Source organism: Cololabis saira, chromosome 17 (assembly GCF_033807715.1).
Source record: "Cololabis saira isolate AMF1-May2022 chromosome 17, fColSai1.1, whole genome shotgun sequence".
Classification (NCBI taxonomy): Eukaryota; Metazoa; Chordata; class Actinopteri; order Beloniformes; family Belonidae; genus Cololabis; species Cololabis saira.
In genome coordinates this window covers 11852519-11871848 of record NC_084603.1, presented here as the reverse complement: position 1 = coordinate 11871848, position 19330 = coordinate 11852519, and the positions used below count along the sequence as shown (strand labels likewise).

At 38.7% G+C, this 19330-nt stretch overlaps 1 protein-coding gene across 1 annotated transcript in view; it reads right to left on the bottom strand.

Annotated features, from left to right (window-relative positions):
* The window catches only part of cdh23 (cadherin-related 23), a 230210-nt gene that overhangs the window by 89869 nt on the left and 121011 nt on the right, over positions 1-19330 (bottom strand). The window contains exons 11-12 of the mRNA XM_061745915.1: positions 12483-12632; positions 10410-10568 (exon numbers count right to left, since the gene is read on the bottom strand). Of these exons, the coding sequence (XP_061601899.1) occupies positions 10410-10568; positions 12483-12632 (309 nt within the window). The remainder of the gene's footprint in view (positions 1-10409; positions 10569-12482; positions 12633-19330) is intronic.

Here is a 19330-nt window from a genome sequence, read left to right as displayed (position 1 = left end):
CACAGCTTTTGGTTAAGGGCTGCTATAAACTGCACGAGTCCTGCAGCTGCATAAGATCATTACGTCCACATCTAACAACTGGCATTAGTCTCTGGTAGAATGTCGGGAAAGGACTGGATGGAGAGTATTGGCTGTAAACAATTAACAATAAGCAAAACAGGAAAAGAGAAGTAAACCTCAGCAGCAGCTTTTGCATGTGGTGAAAACATTTTACAAAGTAAGAGGGAAATGCAGTCCCAATCATGGTTAGGGAGACGAGGCTTTAATTAATATGCTACTTTATGTTGCATCTTAATTGGTTAGTCCAACAATTTGAAAAGTGTGTACATACTTTTTTCCTCTACAAACACTCTCTTATCAGTTCATTGTATGGTCTACACACAATATAATGAGAAATAGAAACAAAAGAAATATAAAGGCTGAATCATCCACAAAACAATACGTATGGGCTTGAATCCCAGGTGCTTTATATGTAACTGAAGCATCCACAGAAATTAACATTTTTCTAAGGAAGTAACAAACTCTTTGGGTGCAAAAGTTTGACCTGAACCCCATAAACATCCATCTAAAATGACGAACTACCGTATAAAGCAGAGCTCAGCCAGTTTATATCCTGTGTTCAGTCTCTAGTTGACTTTATGTTTAATTGTTACAGCATGGAGGTGACTATCACTCATTGATTAAAACTGTATTAAGGACTGAAGTAATGCATAATTAAGACTCATGCCACTTTGACTGACGGGTGGCTGCTGTGGCTGCTGTGAAACTGATGTGCACTGTGATCTTGGTTTTTCAGACAGATCCATCACTTGCATGTCACTTCTGGCTCTAAGACATCAAGATGGTGATGACCAAATAAACTACAGGCTTCGAAAGAGTAATCCACCAACATCCCTTCACCAATATAGAGACTGTTGTGTTTAATATGCTGAAATGGAAAACGTACCTAAAGGAATCATAAAAAAAGGCTTTAAACAACTTCTTGCCGATGTCGGTTCAGCTTCTTTCATGCACTCAAGACACATTTAATTTCACAGCATCAAAACAGCCATGTTGAACAAAAACTCTCCACCAACTCACCAACCCTCTCCAACACCAAAGCTGGGCCTAAATCCTTTTATTACAACAGAGAATTATAATTGCTGTATATAACGCTTTGTCTGAACAGTGGCTGCAATGAAACATCATTCACTTTCTATGACTTTCTATGAGAAGCATTTATCACTTTATCTCACGTCTTCACAAAACCTGTAGAACATGATCCGGATTGGGAAAATGCAGCATCTGATCTGTTTTGTGGATCCTCAGGAGCCCCATTTAAAAGCCGAAAATGGCGTGCGCACAAAAAAATCTGGATTTATAAAACCGTGTGCACGCACATCTGCACGCAATGTTCGCTTTATAAATCACAGTCCAGCTGGAAGGTTGCGCAGGTGAATTCGCCTCATACCCCGCCCTCTACACACCCACTTCATACCATAAATGGGCAATGCAAAGTAGTTCATGACTGTATTTGCATATAAATGAGCCTGCTGAGCATGCGCAGCGGCTTCCTGCAGCCTATTTCTGCTGCGCGTAAGGATGAATGAGACGTGTCGAGCCACCGTGCCACTAAATTTCACGGAGACTGAGATCGAGATGTTTTGGAAGAGGTGGAGGCAAGAAAACCACATTATTTGGTGGTCACAGTAAAAGTAGAAAAAGTATATAGATAGTATAAAATAGAGCGAGTGAGTATAAAGCGTGTGCAGCACGTCGTTGCTGCGCTAAACGCCGTGAGTGCCACGGACAGATGATGCAGAAAAAAAAAAAAGAAGTGGTGTGATTTGAAGGTGGAGACCAAGAGGTACGGAGCCCCTAAAGGGACACAGATTTTTTTAATATATATAAGTTTTACGTACACGCGTGAAACCTTTAAGGCTGATTTATGGTTCCGCGTTACACCAACGCAGAGCCTACGGCGTAGGTGCGCGTCACCGCGTACCCTACGGCGTAGGCTCTGCGTCGTTTTAACGCAGAACCATAATTTAGGCTTACGCGCACAGGTTTCACGCGCGCGTAAGACTCATTATATATATATATATATATATATATATATATATATATAAAAAAATCTGAGTCCCTTTAGGGGCTCCGTAGAGTGGCCCGGCACTCATTTGTTGTGTCCTCAGTCACTCTACAGTTGTCGCAGTGGGTGACGATGAGGTTCCCGGCACGGCGTGTCCTGGCACTGCGGCTGCAGCAGCACCAGAGCGTCCTGACTGACGCTGTACTTCAAACACAGAGGGACACGATCAGCGCTATTATAAGTCTGATATGTGATGACATTAAAAGTATGACATGAATCTGGCTTCATTTCACCACCTCACTGCCTGCATCGCCAGTTCCCCATATCTTCAAAATGTTCGTGCGCGAGGGTTATGGTTGGCGTAAAGATTACCTTTGCGTAGAAGGTGGCGTGCGCATCTTTTAAGCCCTGTTTTGTGCACAAGCAAGCTTTATAAATGAGGCCCCAGAACCTTAAATCAGAACTGAAGGATGGTGTAAAGTGCAGTTCTAGACAACTGGTATGTTACACAGTGTATGCAAAGACCTGATGGCTCGGATGAGCTTGACAGTTTAGAAGATACAGACAAGGAAACATTAGGTGAATCACTGCAATACCTAAAAAACATTTGCAGTCTAACGTTGAAACAGACGAATAAAAACTAGAGTATAAAATAAATAAGAAGTGAAAGAATCCATATCTTCTGAAACCAGCAGAGAAAAAAATCAGAGTGATTCACTGATACAGTCAGTTGTTTGCTGTCTCAAGTCCCTGGGGAAAAGAGAAACACAGAACGTGTGGGAGAAAAGGGCACAGAACAAAAAGAGTAAATCACAATAAATAGTTGGAATAGTTAAAGTGCCACTGCCTCAGTGGTTGCATGTGTTTTTATTTTTGCTGTCTCATTAATTCTTTCCTTGCGTAGTTATTGACCGAGTGGGCACCATACGTCCTTGTGGAGATGAAAACTCCAGACGATGTAAGATCTGACATGCTAATTATGATAAGTACTACGGTGTGATTTGGGGGAATGTTAAATTTAGGGTTAGGTACATACTGATAATGCTAACTGATTTCTACTTGAGGAATAATTAACACAACTAAACATGCATACACTCACCGGCTGCTTTATAAGGTTACAGTGGGTATACCTAATAAAATGGTGAGCGGATGTAAATAAACCCACCACTTAAAAAAAAAAATCATTATGTTTAACACCTTTTCCAGAGCAGATGTTTTTTATTCCCTGTTTGATTTTGTATTTCCCTTGTGAGTAATTGTTGGCTTGACTTTCTTTGCTTGTCTCCCCCTGTGATCGTCTCTCTACCATAATTGTTGCCACTTGTGTTTTGTTAGCCCCTGAGTGTACACGGAGTCCTGTGCCGCTCTCTCTGTGTCAGCAGTGTTGCCAGGTCCACTGATTTGTAAATATCGCCCAGTCTGCCCTTCTCCTGTCCCTGTACACAGAGGTGAACGTGTGACAAATCCAAATAGAGTGATTGAGGGAGTTTCTGTTGGTACTTTGCTGACAATGATGTGGACTAAGTGGCAGAAATCTGGCTGATGGAACAGTAGAGTGGGTTAAAAAGAATGGGTTTGACCTGACGTGTGACATACATGCACCTCATGTAGTTCACTGTGGATAAATGTATAAAAGCATTTATTTTTCTTATTTTATTTATTTTACAAACAGACAAACAAAGCAGTACAAAAACAAAACAACAAAATCAATGTTTTTACTCAGATTTCTTCTCATATGAGGGCGTGTATGCATATGTGTGGTGTGTATGAGTATGATGGTTTTGTAGAAAGATGGTTATTTTAGGAGACAGCAGCAAAAAATAAAAAAAAAAAAATAAAAAATAGGATAAATACAAAAAATTAAATAAATGAATAATGAAAAATGATAAATAATTAATTTAAAAAAGGTTAAAAGTGGGAGTCAGTATTAACGCAGGAAGAAATGAGATAGAAAGGGATGAGGGAGAAGAGAAAAGAGTAAAGAAAGGAGAGACAGAGAGAGACAAAGGGAAAAACAAACAAACAAGCAAAAAGTGGCCATGGTCTTGGGGGACATCTCCGGCTGTATAAAAGCATGTCCATGTTCTGTAAATGAAGTAATTTAAAAGCTCCATCTGCTGCAAGTATTCATTACTCAATCACTAATTATAATCAATTATATGCTTTAAACTCATTGGCCACTTTATTAGGTACAAAGGTAATTGGTGTGTCTATGTTTATATCTATCTATAAACACAAATATACACACTGACCACGTTATTAGGTATACCATGCTCTGGTATGGGCCTTTCTGCCTAATTACTCAGCAAACAGATTTTGAATTGAAAGTAACATTTGTAGGCTCTCTTTTACTTAAAACACGGTAGTGAATTTTATTTAGTTGTGACAGGATGTTAGTTTCTTTGTAATATTGTTACCTTTAATCATTGTAATGCTTCCTCCACCACTGACTGCTCCATACGTGTTCAGTACTGGAGAATATTACGGTATTTAATGATTCATTTGTCACTGTGGCAAAATTTAATTATGACTCACATGGCGTGTCTGTCTCAAACACATTTTTAGCATCCATTTGCCAGTTTTGGGCTTGTTTTTTTCGTTTGTTACAAAATCTAGCTGCAGTGTTAGTAGGTCTGTTCCCCTTGTACGCTGTATTCTTGCATTCTCTCCTCAGCATTTTACCATTTTAACAACCTGTACAGGTTCCTGGTGTGCTTTTGCATGAGTTTTGTTAAAGGTTTGTTTTCGACAAGTACTCTCCTGCATGTGGGTCCTGTACCTGCAGCCTCTTGTAACACAAATGGAAATCAATGCAATGTTCTAAGAAGACAGTTGTGGAAACCTGTGTGTGTGTGTGTGTGTGTGTGTGTGTGTGTGTGTGTGTGTGTGTGTGTGTGTGTGTGTGCCAGTGTAAACCAGTCTGTTATGTTTAAGTGTCCACCAGGATTTCGAGGGGGCACTGAATAATGCAAAGACTAACACTGTACATAAGCTGTGGTCAGATAAGCCGGGAATATTAACTGTGATGAAGCTCGATTTACATCATGGGATTGGCCATCATGAATAATTTCAATTAGCAGAGGTTTCAAATAATTTATTAATATCAACCAGACACAGCTATGTAACTGCTACAGGTAACGACAATCTCAAATGTAACACAAGACATATTACTCTGTTGTAAATCTTTTGCAGATTTTCCTATTTCAGCTAAAATGTATCTGTCAGACAGCTTCATATCCGACTCTTGAATCCTCTGGTACACACCCGGGAGTTCATCGCTGACTCAACAACTGCAAGGTGCTCAGATCATCTTGCTGCAAAATTAGTCCAAGTCATCACCCTTCCACCTCTATGTTTGACAGCTGGTGCAAGGTGCTTGTGCTGATATGCTTCGTTTGGTTTTCCCGAGCGTGGCATGGTGTATTTCAGCCTAGTAACTCTGATTTGGCCTTTTTTGTTCTTGACATTGCCCCAGAAGTCTACTCGATGCAATTTTGTAAATGTAAGCCGTGCTGCCATGCTCTTTTCATAGAGACGCACCTTTCTCCTGGTAACATTTCCAAATAATCGACACTCATTTGCTTCTTTAACTGTTGTGCTTACATGTGTAGCATGTCAACTGAGTCCTGTAAACTCCAACATTAATCTCTTGGTTTTTCTGTTTTTCAAATTTCTCAGAGTATTGCATTGTCTGATGCTGGGGTGAACCTGTTAGTCCATTTCATGAAAGGCTGGGTAGGAGAGCCTTTTCTGAGCCATCAGCTGTAATGCAGATGTGGCATCAGCTGTGAAGCAGACACTGCATTGGACTTTTGTGGTGAAGAAGGAGCTGAGGTGAAAGGCAAATGTCTCGATTTACCGGCCGATCTACGTTCCCACCCTCACTTATGGTCACAAGCTGTGGGTATCAACTAAATGAACGAGATTACAGATACAAATGGCTGAAATGAGTCTCTTCCGCAGGGCTCAGACTAGAGCCGCTGCTCCTCAGAACTTTGCTGTGCAGCTGAAATTATTTCTGACGGGGATTCCGGCACTTTTTAACATTGGTTTTGATAAATAGCTAACCAAAATGATGTTCCTGGATCATAACGGGGAACGGTAAATCCCCAGCAAATGAAATGGATGGGCGTGGAGCTCTTACAAGGACACAGCAGGAATACAGTATAAACTGTTTTTCTGAGACATGACTGCAGGAACACAGTTTACACTCCATTTCCTTTGTATATTAGACAGAGACTACAGTTAGAATGGTACAGGTAAAGGAGGAAGGACTGCAGTGGCTGTTCCTGGACATGTTACTGTAAAGGAGCATCTCTGCACCCTTGATTTGACAGTTTTTGGCTGTGATTTTCCATCGATGTGAGAGTTCACCTGCATTCCTGTAACACCTGCATGTGATGTAATCAGCTCAGTAGTTATAGCAGTTAGCTAAAAACACATCCCAATGAATGTACAGTTTTCTCTGAAGTTTTCAACCAAGCCTCTCTGCTACAGTTCAAACTTTCCAACAATGTTTCGACTGATCATTTATTTTCTTCCTATTTTTATACTGCAACAAAACAATTGCCCTTTAAGGAATAATACATTATTATTCAAGTAGTCTCAAATGATACACCGTATTGGCTTGCAAAATGTTTACCTTTGCAAGATGGAAAACTCTGGATTTGAGCCCAGTGGTTTCTGTTGTATAAAATTGATGTCTGCACTAGTGCTGTGTGAAAAGTAATGCCCACAGCTTTCTACTGTTGGTATTATTTTTGATTTGTATGCTTACAGGGTGCAGGGTGCTTATTCCAGATATGAAGCAGATAAAGGGACTTAACTGAAACTGGAGCACAGATCATCAGCAATATGAAAACCTAACTAATGCGAGAAAATTAAGAGAGATTTCAAATTAAAAGCATTAACAGAAGGTAAAATGAGCTTGAGTTAAATAGAAAGGTAATGTTGGAAACAGTTACTGTGAAACTCAGCATGATTTTCTATCGTTGAAGAACATCAATTTCGCTTGGACCAGGTGGTAGTGAGTAGGGGAGGCCGTTTATTTATTTTTCACTTTTTTGATGTAGTATTCATCTGAAATGTGTGGAAACATAGGCACATGTTGGGATATAATGTCCCAGGTTAAAGTATAAGAAACAGACGGACAGAATTTGATGGAGTTAGTGTCTCTCTGTGCCTCTGTAACATATTTTAAAACATTTTTTTTTTTTACACATATACAATAAGTGTTCAAAAAGAAATATTTCTTTATTTACCCAAACACCCAAGAGGCAGCTATAGCTTTTTTGGTCAAACTGTAGCATATAAATAAACAACTCAGTCATTTTCATTGGATTACAGCCATTGTAACTTAATAAATTATGAAAAACCCACAAAGGTAAATAAGTCTATGTAAACACAATGTTAAACAAAAATACACACAAAAAGTAAACGTGATTCCCTTGAATAGAATAACGGAAAAGGGCGTTGCAATGACTAATAACTTTTTGTGCGCATACTTCATCTATTTTAACAAAATAAGGTTACAATATGTTCAAAAGTCATATGATATCACGATTCTGCCTTATTTTCATGTAAGAAGGCAGTTAAGCATAGTACATGTGCAAATAACATGACAGAAAGGGGATCAAGCTTTCCGACTGAAATTAAACAATGTGTGAGTGGGTGCTGCGTGGGCTCAGGGATACAAAGTTTTTCCTATATATCACAGTGTCTTGCAATAATTATCAGTGAGTGCATAACTGTTGCCCTCAACACTGATATGCTAAAGCTACGTGATGGTTAGCTCTAGAAGCTGGACTTAAGCATGACCAAAACTGAAATATGGAGGTCTATCTCTCCAAAGAAAAAACAGGAAAATCCCCAGGTTATGATAGTAAAAGTTATTATTTTTTTAAATACGTGCCATCAACATTTAATATCTGCAATATATTTAACTCCTAAGAGAGATAGCAATATAACAGATTCATCTAATTATAGAGCCATTAGTCTACTCAACAAAGATTAATGCAAGTGTTGGCTTTATGCCTGCGACGCATGGTACCTAATTACATAAACTATAACCTTGGGGGCTTTATGAAAACTAGCTTCTCTTGCAGCAGCATAAGTTATTTCTTACATCTAATGTGGTTGAATCAGTCCAAATTATTCTAATAGTAGCTATTTCCTAACTTCCTGAATTTTTTTTAATGTGTTGGTAGAGTTCTCCTTCCCACTTAATCACATTTTTGGTTAAATCCACACTTTCTCAGCGGGTAAGGATATTATAAGAAGGATGAAAGGCTGAGGGAGTTTCTTTTTGTCTTTCTAGATGAACCCGTCAAGGCGGCACCATTGGCCCTTAATTGTTTAGAAACCATGACTATCGGCACTGGAATGAATAGGGCCATTAAAGAAGCTGAGGTTCATGATCAGGAACTTTTTGCAACTACTTGATACTTTGTCACCATGTCGACACTTTACACCACGAGTGAAACATTTAGTTTAAGGCACAACGTTAACCTATTACTGCCTAAATATATTTACATTGGTATGATAAACAAATGACTTGTGTTTTTGCTGTCAAGCAGATGCATGTAGACTTCGTTCAGACAGGAAGTGGTTTAAAGTAAGTGTCAACAAGGGATACAGCTGAATATTTATTTTAATCCACCCATAAACCACAAATTGCAAGAATCTAAACATGAATTTACTCCTGGGGAAAAACAAGTATCTTGGTATAACTTAACATTGAAACCAGGAAGAGCTGTCCAAGTTAAAAAAAAAGAGTGAACTTAATATGTATGAAATGAAGTGATAGTAGTCCCTTAATTTAATCCGAATGAAGCTGCCATTCACAGCGCCTTCCATACCCCCCATCCCTTTCTAATTGATATTAACATCAATCCTGTGGACAGCTGGAAGTACAGATGCAAAACCATTCAGGAAGTTCAGATCAAAGACTGACACCCGATTACTCTGACTCCTTTCACAGTTAGTCTGAGACACGCAGAGTCACAACCTTTCAGGTACAACATTTTAAACACAAATATGTATCAAAGGGCCCTGCATTTATCTGACTTGCCTCCACAAAAGCCACATGGATTATGCAAGGATTTTCATGCTGATCCTGGATCACAAAAAACAAATAAGAAGAAAAGCGTTTTGTGTAGAACCAGCTTACGGTGTATAGGCTCCATCATTAACACACAATGGCCTGCACTTAAATTTTCTTTTTTTCCTTTTCAGTTGAATCTTAAACATGTTAATGTCTGAATCTACAAAAATAGGGGTTAGGTTATCGCATGTGCAGCTAAATTTCACTTTATTATCAGACAACTGACATCTTATTTGTTGTTCAGCACAGCTGACTTGATGTCATACACTAAAAGCTTTAAAATATAAACAATAGTTATGAGATGTAAAATAAAGAAAAATGATCATTTGTATCATTTGTATACTGCAATCAACTTTAACAGGGGTTGTTTTTACATGAAAACTTTTCTCACTCTACCGTTTCACTGAAGCAGCACTGAAATTATGCATTTGCTGTACTCCATGGGGGCACACGATCACATCCCATTCCTTTCACAACCTCATTCACTTCCTACAGCCAGTAATCAGGATTCTCTCCAGCACATGGCCGACATCAGCTACACATATCGAGTATTAGGCTCTATAATCCCCATTTCATGAGCATCCAGTCTATAAACACTATTGATTTTCACACTGCGCTTCCTGGCACTTGCATCTAGCAAGTCTTGGACGTTCTGTCACAGGAGTGTCTAGTAATACATAATAATGAGCAGTTATACTAGTTTAATCAGGAAAAGACCACATTTCAATACTATTGGGTAAAAAAACTTGAAACACATTTTTCTGCAATGCTACAGTATAATATGCTTAACTTTTTAAACTAGCAAATAGATTTAGGTATAAAACATGAGAATCTAAATAACAGCTAATTAGCCACAGATACTTTTATTTTGGTGAAACGATGCATCAATGTACAAATACAACACTGCCTTGCCTTTAAATGCTCTTCAGCAAATAAGGGCAGGATGTGAGTAGGTGAAGTTCAGCGGTATTCTGGTGTAATGATCTGAAGCTGCCTTGCTTGAGTCAGCGTGAACAATCATAGAATAAAGTCTAAAGAGCATTAGGTCAAACACTGCCAGATTTTATTTCTAATAAAACAAGGACTGTAAAAATGATTAGTACAGAGGGGTTTTTATTGTAATCTGTTTGGAGTCCTGTTAAATCAGTCTATAAAAATAAATCTAAAACAAATTCTGTGTATAATTCATCACACTACGAGTTGTTGGAACACAGCGGAGTGGATCACTACGGTACTTACCCGGATACGCAGCAATGATGTACCGGGAGGAGTGTTTTCAGGAAGGCTGATGTTGTAGACTGGTCTGCTGAAGATGGGCCGGTTATCATTCTCATTGATTAGTTCGATAAAGACGCGTGCGAATCCCACATGGTCAGACATGGACTCATTGGCATAAAGCTGAAGAAAGACAACAAGGAGTCTTAACTGGGGCCTCAGGAGGGTAAAAAGGTTGTTTACAGAAAAATAGCTACATTTATATATGACATTCAATAAACCATACTCAAACTTTGTTATATAACCAAACTCTTGGGTATTAGTGTTTACAGAGACGGAGTATCTAATGGATCTGTAGACACCTCAAGAGGAAACTGAGGTGATGGAAAACCAGTTTTACTGTTGAAAGAAGAAAAGTAATACCACTGGTGAATACCTTATGGTTCTATGTTAAAAATTAAAACAATGTGCACAAACTCTGGGTTAGTTAACATAATCCCAAGTTCTTTGATAACTTTACTGTGCTCCACCATAGGAACTGCGTCCTACGAGACCACATCCGTCTGTAACAGACCAGTTGAACTGGTCACAGGAATCCCGCTCCAACAACTTTATACACATTCTAGACAAGGTTTTTTTTTACCTTGCATATGTCCGAGGTAAGAAACACTGGACGAAAGTTTCAAACTTTTGTTGAACTGGACTGAAAAGAGGACAGTTTTTATTGAATGAATGTTGACTAGTGGATCGACATTCATTCCCTTCTCTCTGTGGGAAGGGAGAAGTTGGTGGAACAGCTTACTCTGTTATTGAAGAACCAGGGATAATGTTAACCCAGAGTTCTTGTTCCTTTTTTTTTTTTTTTAAATATCTTTTTATTTCACAAAAGATAGGCAATCAGATACATCCTTAATGACGGTAGGTCTTACAATTTTCTTTTGTGCACGCATGCCAACTCCCGCCTACCCCCCCCCCCCCAAAAAAAAAAGCACAAAAACATACACAAGAAATAAGTAAATAAATAATAATAAATAAACTGGGAAAAAAAAAAGTGAGTGAATAACGTTCTGTGAAGGAAGTGAAGGAAATAACATCAGTAAGTAACAGTAGGGGCATCAAAACTCAAATACCTACAGATACATAAGATACATAAAGTAAATGACAGCAATAAAACAGCAATCAGCGGACAATGACAGTTCTCTAAACCAGAGAATAATGGGAACCAAAATTCTTGGAAAAGATGGCCACGGTTATATTTTTCCAATGTTAGTTTTTCTAATGGTAGAAATGCTGTGAGTTGATCTATGAAAGTCTTAAATGATGGCGGGGAATCGTTCTTCCAAAATAAAAGTATACATTTTTTTGCAAAGTAAGTGAGAAAAATAAATATCCTGCATTTTTTGTTATCTAGTAGTAAATTATATGTGTCATTTAATAAATATAAACTTCTGCTTAAATCAAATTTTTGTCCAGGGTTAATTGTGTAAGGGAATGAATTGAATTCCAATAACTTTGTAAACGGTCAGAGTTCTTGTTCTAATGTTGCTTGGTGTTTGGGATGGGAGATGTAGTCCGGATTTCATGTTATCCCAAAAGCAGCACAATCCAGATCAGAGCTCAGAACAGCATTTTTGGTCGTTTTCACCTCTCCAGGACACCTGAGAACTGCTAAGAAGCTAACCAAAACTAGCCTGAACGCACTGAAGGAGCTTTGGGGTGACTTCTGACAAGAAGGAAGAGAAAATGAGTAGAAATTGGCTGGTTGGCAGAGACTCCTCCACTAGTCGGCTGTCGCAGACAGACATAGTGTCATTGGAGCTTCTGTAGTAGGCCACACCTGTAGTTTATAGGTGATTCCCACAGTGAAACACAGAGCGACGATTAAAAAAAAAAAAAAGAAATGTGAAATTACCCTGAGTTTTCTCTCGTGGAGAATTTCTTCAGCACTTTTGATGCAAGCGTCCCTGCTCTATATGAATGTAACTAAAAGGCTACAGTTGTCGTTGAACAGAGTGTAGTATCCATTTCTGGAATCCCTACCAGCACAGAATTTCCCGTAACTCCGCAGGGATACGCTGCAACAGACTGAAAACTCACTGAAAAGCTGTAGCTGCGAATTCTTTCGTAGTCGAGAGGCATGGCAACCCTCATCCGGATGTCGGCACGCCCTTGTACCGCGGTGGGGGAGATGGTGAAGTACTCTGAATTGTTTCCAGTCAGGAACACCTGGAACATGCTGTTCACCCCCTGCCGCCAAACAGATACGAGAGAAATTCACTTAGAAAAACAGAGAGAAAAATACCGCATTTGACCAACCAGTGACAAATGTATTAAATAATCTCTATATGATGTGTTTTTATTATTCATCATTTAACAAAACTTAGTGTTCATATGGGAGAAAAAAAACATTTACATTACATGTGGATCATCTAAATAACTGCTGCAATCAGAATCACATGGGTTAACTGCAACACTAGAAAAGGAAGAATTACAGGAATAACTTCAGCAACTATCCATCAGTGAGGTGGTTGAAGCTCAGACGATAATGTGTAGCACACAGTCTGGTAATATACACAACAATCATGTGACAAGGATGTTTTAATTGCGTTCCCTTCGTCACTGACGGGCTCACATTAAGATATTTGTGTGACAAGAAATGTTTTATTTAACAATCTTTCCTAATGAGACAGTTATTATTGAAGAATGTGTTGTTTATTTGATGCAAGCTGGTGTGACAAGTAATGTTAGTATAGTTAACACTAACTACGGACTAACACTATCTTATGGTAATGGAAAATACATTTTAATGACGTATTTGATTCATACAGTTAGTTGAAAGAAAAGCCTTTGGGTTCTACGTTTATAACTGGACATCTGAATAATAGCCTCCTACAAAGGACATTTAGCAAAATCTATCTGCACAAACACATGAATACAAGCGCCAGGCACAATGTTGGAGGTTCTGTGATTTGGGCTTGTTTTGCAGCCATAGGACCTTCTGATGAATTCAACAAGGTACATAAACATTTGGATAACCTGATTGAGCCTGATTATATTTAAACCAATCACCTTCGCAAGCATACACTGCATTGAAGGTTTTGGATACAATACTCCCACACAAAGAGACGGAGAGAGCTGCTCCCACTACAAAATAACATCAATTATATGACACTTCAGAAGCAAAAAGGCCAAAACCACCACCGTTTGTACAGTATGAAGAAGTGTGTTTTTAATAAGTCTTGTAATAAGTTTAATTTGTGATTAATGCGGTTTAACCACATGTGGTTGACCATGACAACTAGGGGTGTGCAAACAAGGGTACCTCACGATTCGATTCGATTTCGATTATTGGAGCTTCGATTCTTCGATTATAACGATTGTCGATTCGATTATTGGTGCCACGATTCTTCGATTATTGTGATTTTTAATGCTTTTTTCCATACAAGATTGATTTTGTCTTCATCTGTGGCTACATTTGTAAATAAATAGCCAATCAATTAACTCAGTTCCTCTAACAACACTCATTAAGTAAATAACAAGGTTTTTTGAACATTTGACATGTATTTTTCAGAGACACAAAATCATTTATTTTATGACTATGTAAACATTTGCTCTTTGACTTACTTAACTTTGACCGGGGAAAGCTGCACGTGCACGAGAGCGCCCTCTATTGGCGGAAAACACTGAAAACGGTCAAGCCCTGGATTTAATGAGTTCATTAATTCAAGTAAACAAGATATGTACTTCCATCAAATTAATTTAGTGTAAACATATCTGCCATATTTCAAGTGAACAATAAGAAATGTGCATTCTTGAAAATGAAATGATTCAGCAGCTTATTCAGTGTGGAATCTGGATAGGATAACTAAAAAAAAAAAAAAAAAAAAAAATCGATTCCAAATCGTCACGTGACGCATCGCGGTGCATCGACACATCGATGAATTGCACCCACCTCTAGTGACAACAAGATCACTCTACTTCAAAGTAACCCTTTTTTTGGTTCAAACTTTACATAATGCTTTTTATTTCTATTATGTGATGTTTTAATGTCTTTGTAAATCACTTTGAATCAACTTGTTGTTGAATTCGGCTGTATAAATATACTTGCCTTGCCCAACTTGCAAACACATTTGATAAGTATATTTTGGAAAGTACAGATATAATTAGAAGGATAGACAAAAGTAAGAAAGTACATCAAAATGTACGATTAGCTGGTACAAAATTAGATGAGAGAATTAAACTACAACAGATAAACACAGGTTCAAATCTTTCCCATCTCCGCCGGTGCCACCCTGTCTCTCAATACAACATTTAAAAGCAATACAGCAAATCACTATTCATTGCCTGCAGAGATGTATAAGTAAGTTGGACTGAATGATCACCCAGCCGGTTGGGGACTGCTAAAACCATACGCTTAAATCGTCATATTGTGTGACTTGTGAGAGAAAAAGAGGGCTTGATGTTATCCTTGATGACAACCATGACTATCTACCTCAATACAGATACACATTTCTCTGTTTGTATTCCAGCTCACTACTGCACAGGCTGCCAAGTTTATGTTTATGATTATGCAGATTATGTGAACGTTGTGTCAGTTTTAGCATTACTATGAGATGAACTACTTGGTAGGTCTGCATAACAATTTTAGTAATGTCTAATTAGTAGTTAGACAACAGGCTTACAAATCTTAGTAACAGACCACCAGATATATAACCTTTTCAAATTACAGGAAAATGCAAAGAAATGGTTAAAACAACTACAAAGTATATTAAAAAAGATATTTTAAAATCAGAAAAAAGGAGCAGTGTTTTCATTTCTGACAGCCTGCGGGCGTTTGCTGGGGAGTGAATCAAAGTGATTAGATACAGTCTGTTGGTTTTTAGGTTGCTTTTTATCAATTGAAATTTAATTCATACAGTTACAGTGAACTGGCTTATACTGGATCATAACAGGATAGTAATACATTTAGTAATTGTGGATTTTAAAAGCGACTCAAATGGACTGTTAAGTTGGACTTGTAAGTGCGTTGAGATGTATTTCTGTTGTGGGCTGGTGATGTACAAATTAACTGGACTGAATCAAGATGAACAGACTTTTTTCCTGCTGAGGGTGCGGATATTAAATCCGTTCAACCAAACCCAAATAATGAGGTAACCAGAACCGGCTTTTCACACACAAGTCAAACTGCCTGCGTGATAGATAGCTCTGAAGTTGGGGGGTGAGGAGGAGTGAGCGGAGAGTTCTCCAAGCCGCTCCTTCACAGGCATCTTATGATTGTACTGTTCTTTCATTCCTGATAAATTAATCATGTCTTAAGATCGTAAGTAATTTAACATTCTCCCATAATCATTTTTGTCATATCTGTAAAAACAAACACCAAAGGGATGTGACATTAACTCAGATAAGCACCAAGGAGCTGTGTGTATGTGTTTGTAAACTGGATCAGGTCATACTTTTATGTTTTTAATGGGTCTCATAGTCAAGAGCCACAAAGTCGGGACACTGTCGAGACACCTTCACCTGGTAGGAGGATGCTGGAGGCGCTTCCTGCCAATAATCCCAGTCTTGGCTTTAGGCTCAAGTTTCTCATTACGATAACAGAACGGTACAGTCTGTCCACATTTCTGTAGATGCTACACAAATTCATCTGTCCCCATCCAATTTTCCTTCACAAGATCTCAAAAAGCTTGAACTCCCTCACTTGAGTCAGTGCCCCAGTCCCACCCTGTTCTGACTGAGAACCATGCTCTCAGATGTGGCGGTGCTGATTCTTTAGTTCCTGTGTTTGATAAGGAAAGAGTCAAACACATATGCACTCCAGAAGGTCGCGGCTCAACAATGCCAACACAACCACATCATCTTCAAATTGGACCCCCGTTCTCCCCTTTGCAGCAAATTCAAACTAGGGCAGGAGCAGATTGAAAAAAAGTGAAAACACACAAAGTTTAGTAGAATATACAAGTACCAGAGTTCTGTAAGATTCTGCAGTGTGCACTTTAAACGTCATGGTTGGGCATTAAAGGAGCATCTGCTTTTAAGTTTTATTTCTGAGCAATGATTTGCTGTTGCTTCCCCCTTTGCGCTTAACTCCCTCAAAGAAAAATGGATCAGTTTAAAACATTTTTGGTTAAAACTTAGTTCTTTAAGCACATACAGTGCATGATGTTGTAAAAGGATTCAGGATTCTGGGTCGATGCTTAAAGACCATTGATATAAACCACTGTGCGTGACTTTTTAGTTACCACTGTGATCAATGCAGCCACATGGGCTTCAGTACCTTCAAAACCAAGGCCAATCAAGGCAGTTTGCTTACTTATTTATTTGCCTAAAATTTCACTTGAAACTGAGTAACATAAGGGAGAAGCCATACATCAGCTCCATCAATAAATACTGATGTATTCTGTGGTAACCTCTAGTATCAGGTGGCAGAGGTGTCAAAAGTATTCCCATTCATTACTCAGGTAGAAGTATAGACACTAGAGTTTAAAAATACTCCTGTAGAAGAGTTTTTTACTCAAGTAAAAGTATAAAAGTACTGGTTTCAAAACTACTTAAAAGTATAAAAGTAAAAGTAATGTAAGGGGAAAAAAGCCATTAAGGACAAAAGCCATTGAAAATGAATGCATCTTAGTATAATGCAAATATATTAAAGAACCATATATGTGTACTATTGAGCATTAACATGTGTTTCAGAGAGCAGGAGATATGATGACTAGTTGCCTATAAGTATTGTAATGGTGCAAAAAGTCAAACTTCAGAGGCATGTTATCATTTATCCTAACCTTTATTGGAATGTACATCCAAGTTTAGTTGCAGGAATCTGAGGGAACGGATGTAAGAACAAAACTGGACAAGAACATCTGAAACAACCACAACCAAATTCACTCTATCCGGATGGAGCAATTTAACTGGATAGTTTTTTTTTAAAGGCTGAAATGAAATAGAGTAACGAGGCTGTTTTTAAAATGTAAGGAGTAAAAAGTACAGATAATGCGTGAAAATGTAAGGAGTAAAAGTAAAAAGTCGTCCAATAATTACTCCAATGAAGTATAGATAACCAAAATTTCTACTTAAGTAAGGTAACAAAGTATTTGTACTTGGTTACTTGACACCTCTGTCAGGTGGACAGAAAGATACCGGACACGTGTTCTGAGGTGAGATAAGTTACAGGTCAGCCTGCTTTTAGCAGGTTCCACATTACAAAGACAGACCACTCGGCCTTCATCTAACACAGCTCTAAATCTTCACGTCTCTGATGTATGAGGGGGCAATAATGTCCAAGGTTAGGGTCGCTTATATAGAGCACATGTGCACGACAGACTGCTCAATATAGCAATACAAAGTATTTTCATTTCCTGTCAGTTAAATAAAGAGTAAAGTTTTAGGTTTTTGCTGCCTTTAATAGGATTCTCCATCTTTTCTAGAAATGGTTCTTATACTTCTGCTTACAGAGATCCCTAAAAGCAAGAGTGTCATGAATAAATCTGAACAGGTTTTGTTGTGACATCATAGATGAGATAGCTGTGACTGTTGTGGTAAGAAAACGGATCCAAATCCCGCCTGTGTTGATATATGAAGCTGCAGGTTGGCAAATCACGCAGCCATTGTGGCAGACAGAGGAAAACGGGTGGAGTGGTTGATTGGAATAACGCTGACAGCTGAAATAGCCCCCTTGTTTTTGTTTTCATCTCTCGGAGAATCATTGTGGCTGATGACTCCTATTTAAAAGACCATCCAATATGCAGGGATGTCACCTCAAACCGCCCATAAACGTAATTGCCCGTCCATTTGCTTCTGCCTTCAGAAGCTACCAATAAAAGCATCCTGTCAGACACGGCGGCCACAATGTTCAGTGAGAAGTTTCAACAGTGAAAGTTTTAAAGGTGCCAGCCGAGCAGAAGAGGTTGTGGAGGCAGAAACGGACAGAGAGAGAGAGAGAGAGAGAAAGAAAGAGAGAGACTTAGTTACAGTCTAAGGATTGAAACATCTGCTTTTAATCCCTCACACATGGAAAAAGTGAGATTATAGCTCGAGTTTAGTGGAGGATGAACGAGTGCATGTGTATTGGCAATGTCATGTAGGTTTAAAAGATCAAAACATTAAAAACTACAAGATAAAACAAAGAAAAAGAAAAGAACCATAAGTAATTTATGGTAGCAAAATAACAATGGAAGGCACTCCGAACACATTTTTTACATTTACATCCCACAAATGAAGAATGATGGCCTTCTACTTCCTGTCTTATGATAAACTGCCAGCTGCAGCTCTACAGGTAGCTACAACATCCCTGGTGTTCCTGCTGAATTAAGACTTTCTCCAGATCACAACTCTCACATTTGCATTGAGCAAGCTTAATCAGGATGCTAAACAGCTGGAAACTTCCCCAGACTGAGGGCGGCTTTATTGCCTGTAGTTGTGAAATGCACGTGCAAATCTACAGACATGGACCTGTTATCACATGCAAACTGTGTGGGTTGTCACCCAGCCCATGTGCAGCAACACGCTAGCAGTATTCCTCAACTTGGCACTGCAACACAGATGGAAGTAAACACAACATCACCAGAATGGATAAACAGAGCTGCCTCTAAATATTCCTGTTATCACTCCTTCAAGTACTTTCTCTTTTTTCATGACTGGTGTTCTCTCTATTTCTTCCTGCTTCACCAATTATTCAAATTTCTGGCTTTGCTCCATTGCAGGCAACTTTCTTTTAAATCATAATTCTTCAAGTTCTTCCTCTCTACCCCTCTTCTCTCCTCTCCCTTGCTCTCTGCATGTCTCTTTTTACTTTCCACCTATTTCTCTATCCACTTGACTTGCAGTTATCTGTCAAATTTCACCCTGGTGGCTGGTGTGCCTGAATCAATCAGAGTTGACTAGCTTTCGGCTTATCTGCACCCTGGGTGATTGATTTTCCTCGTTAGGTATAATTTGATGCTCTATCC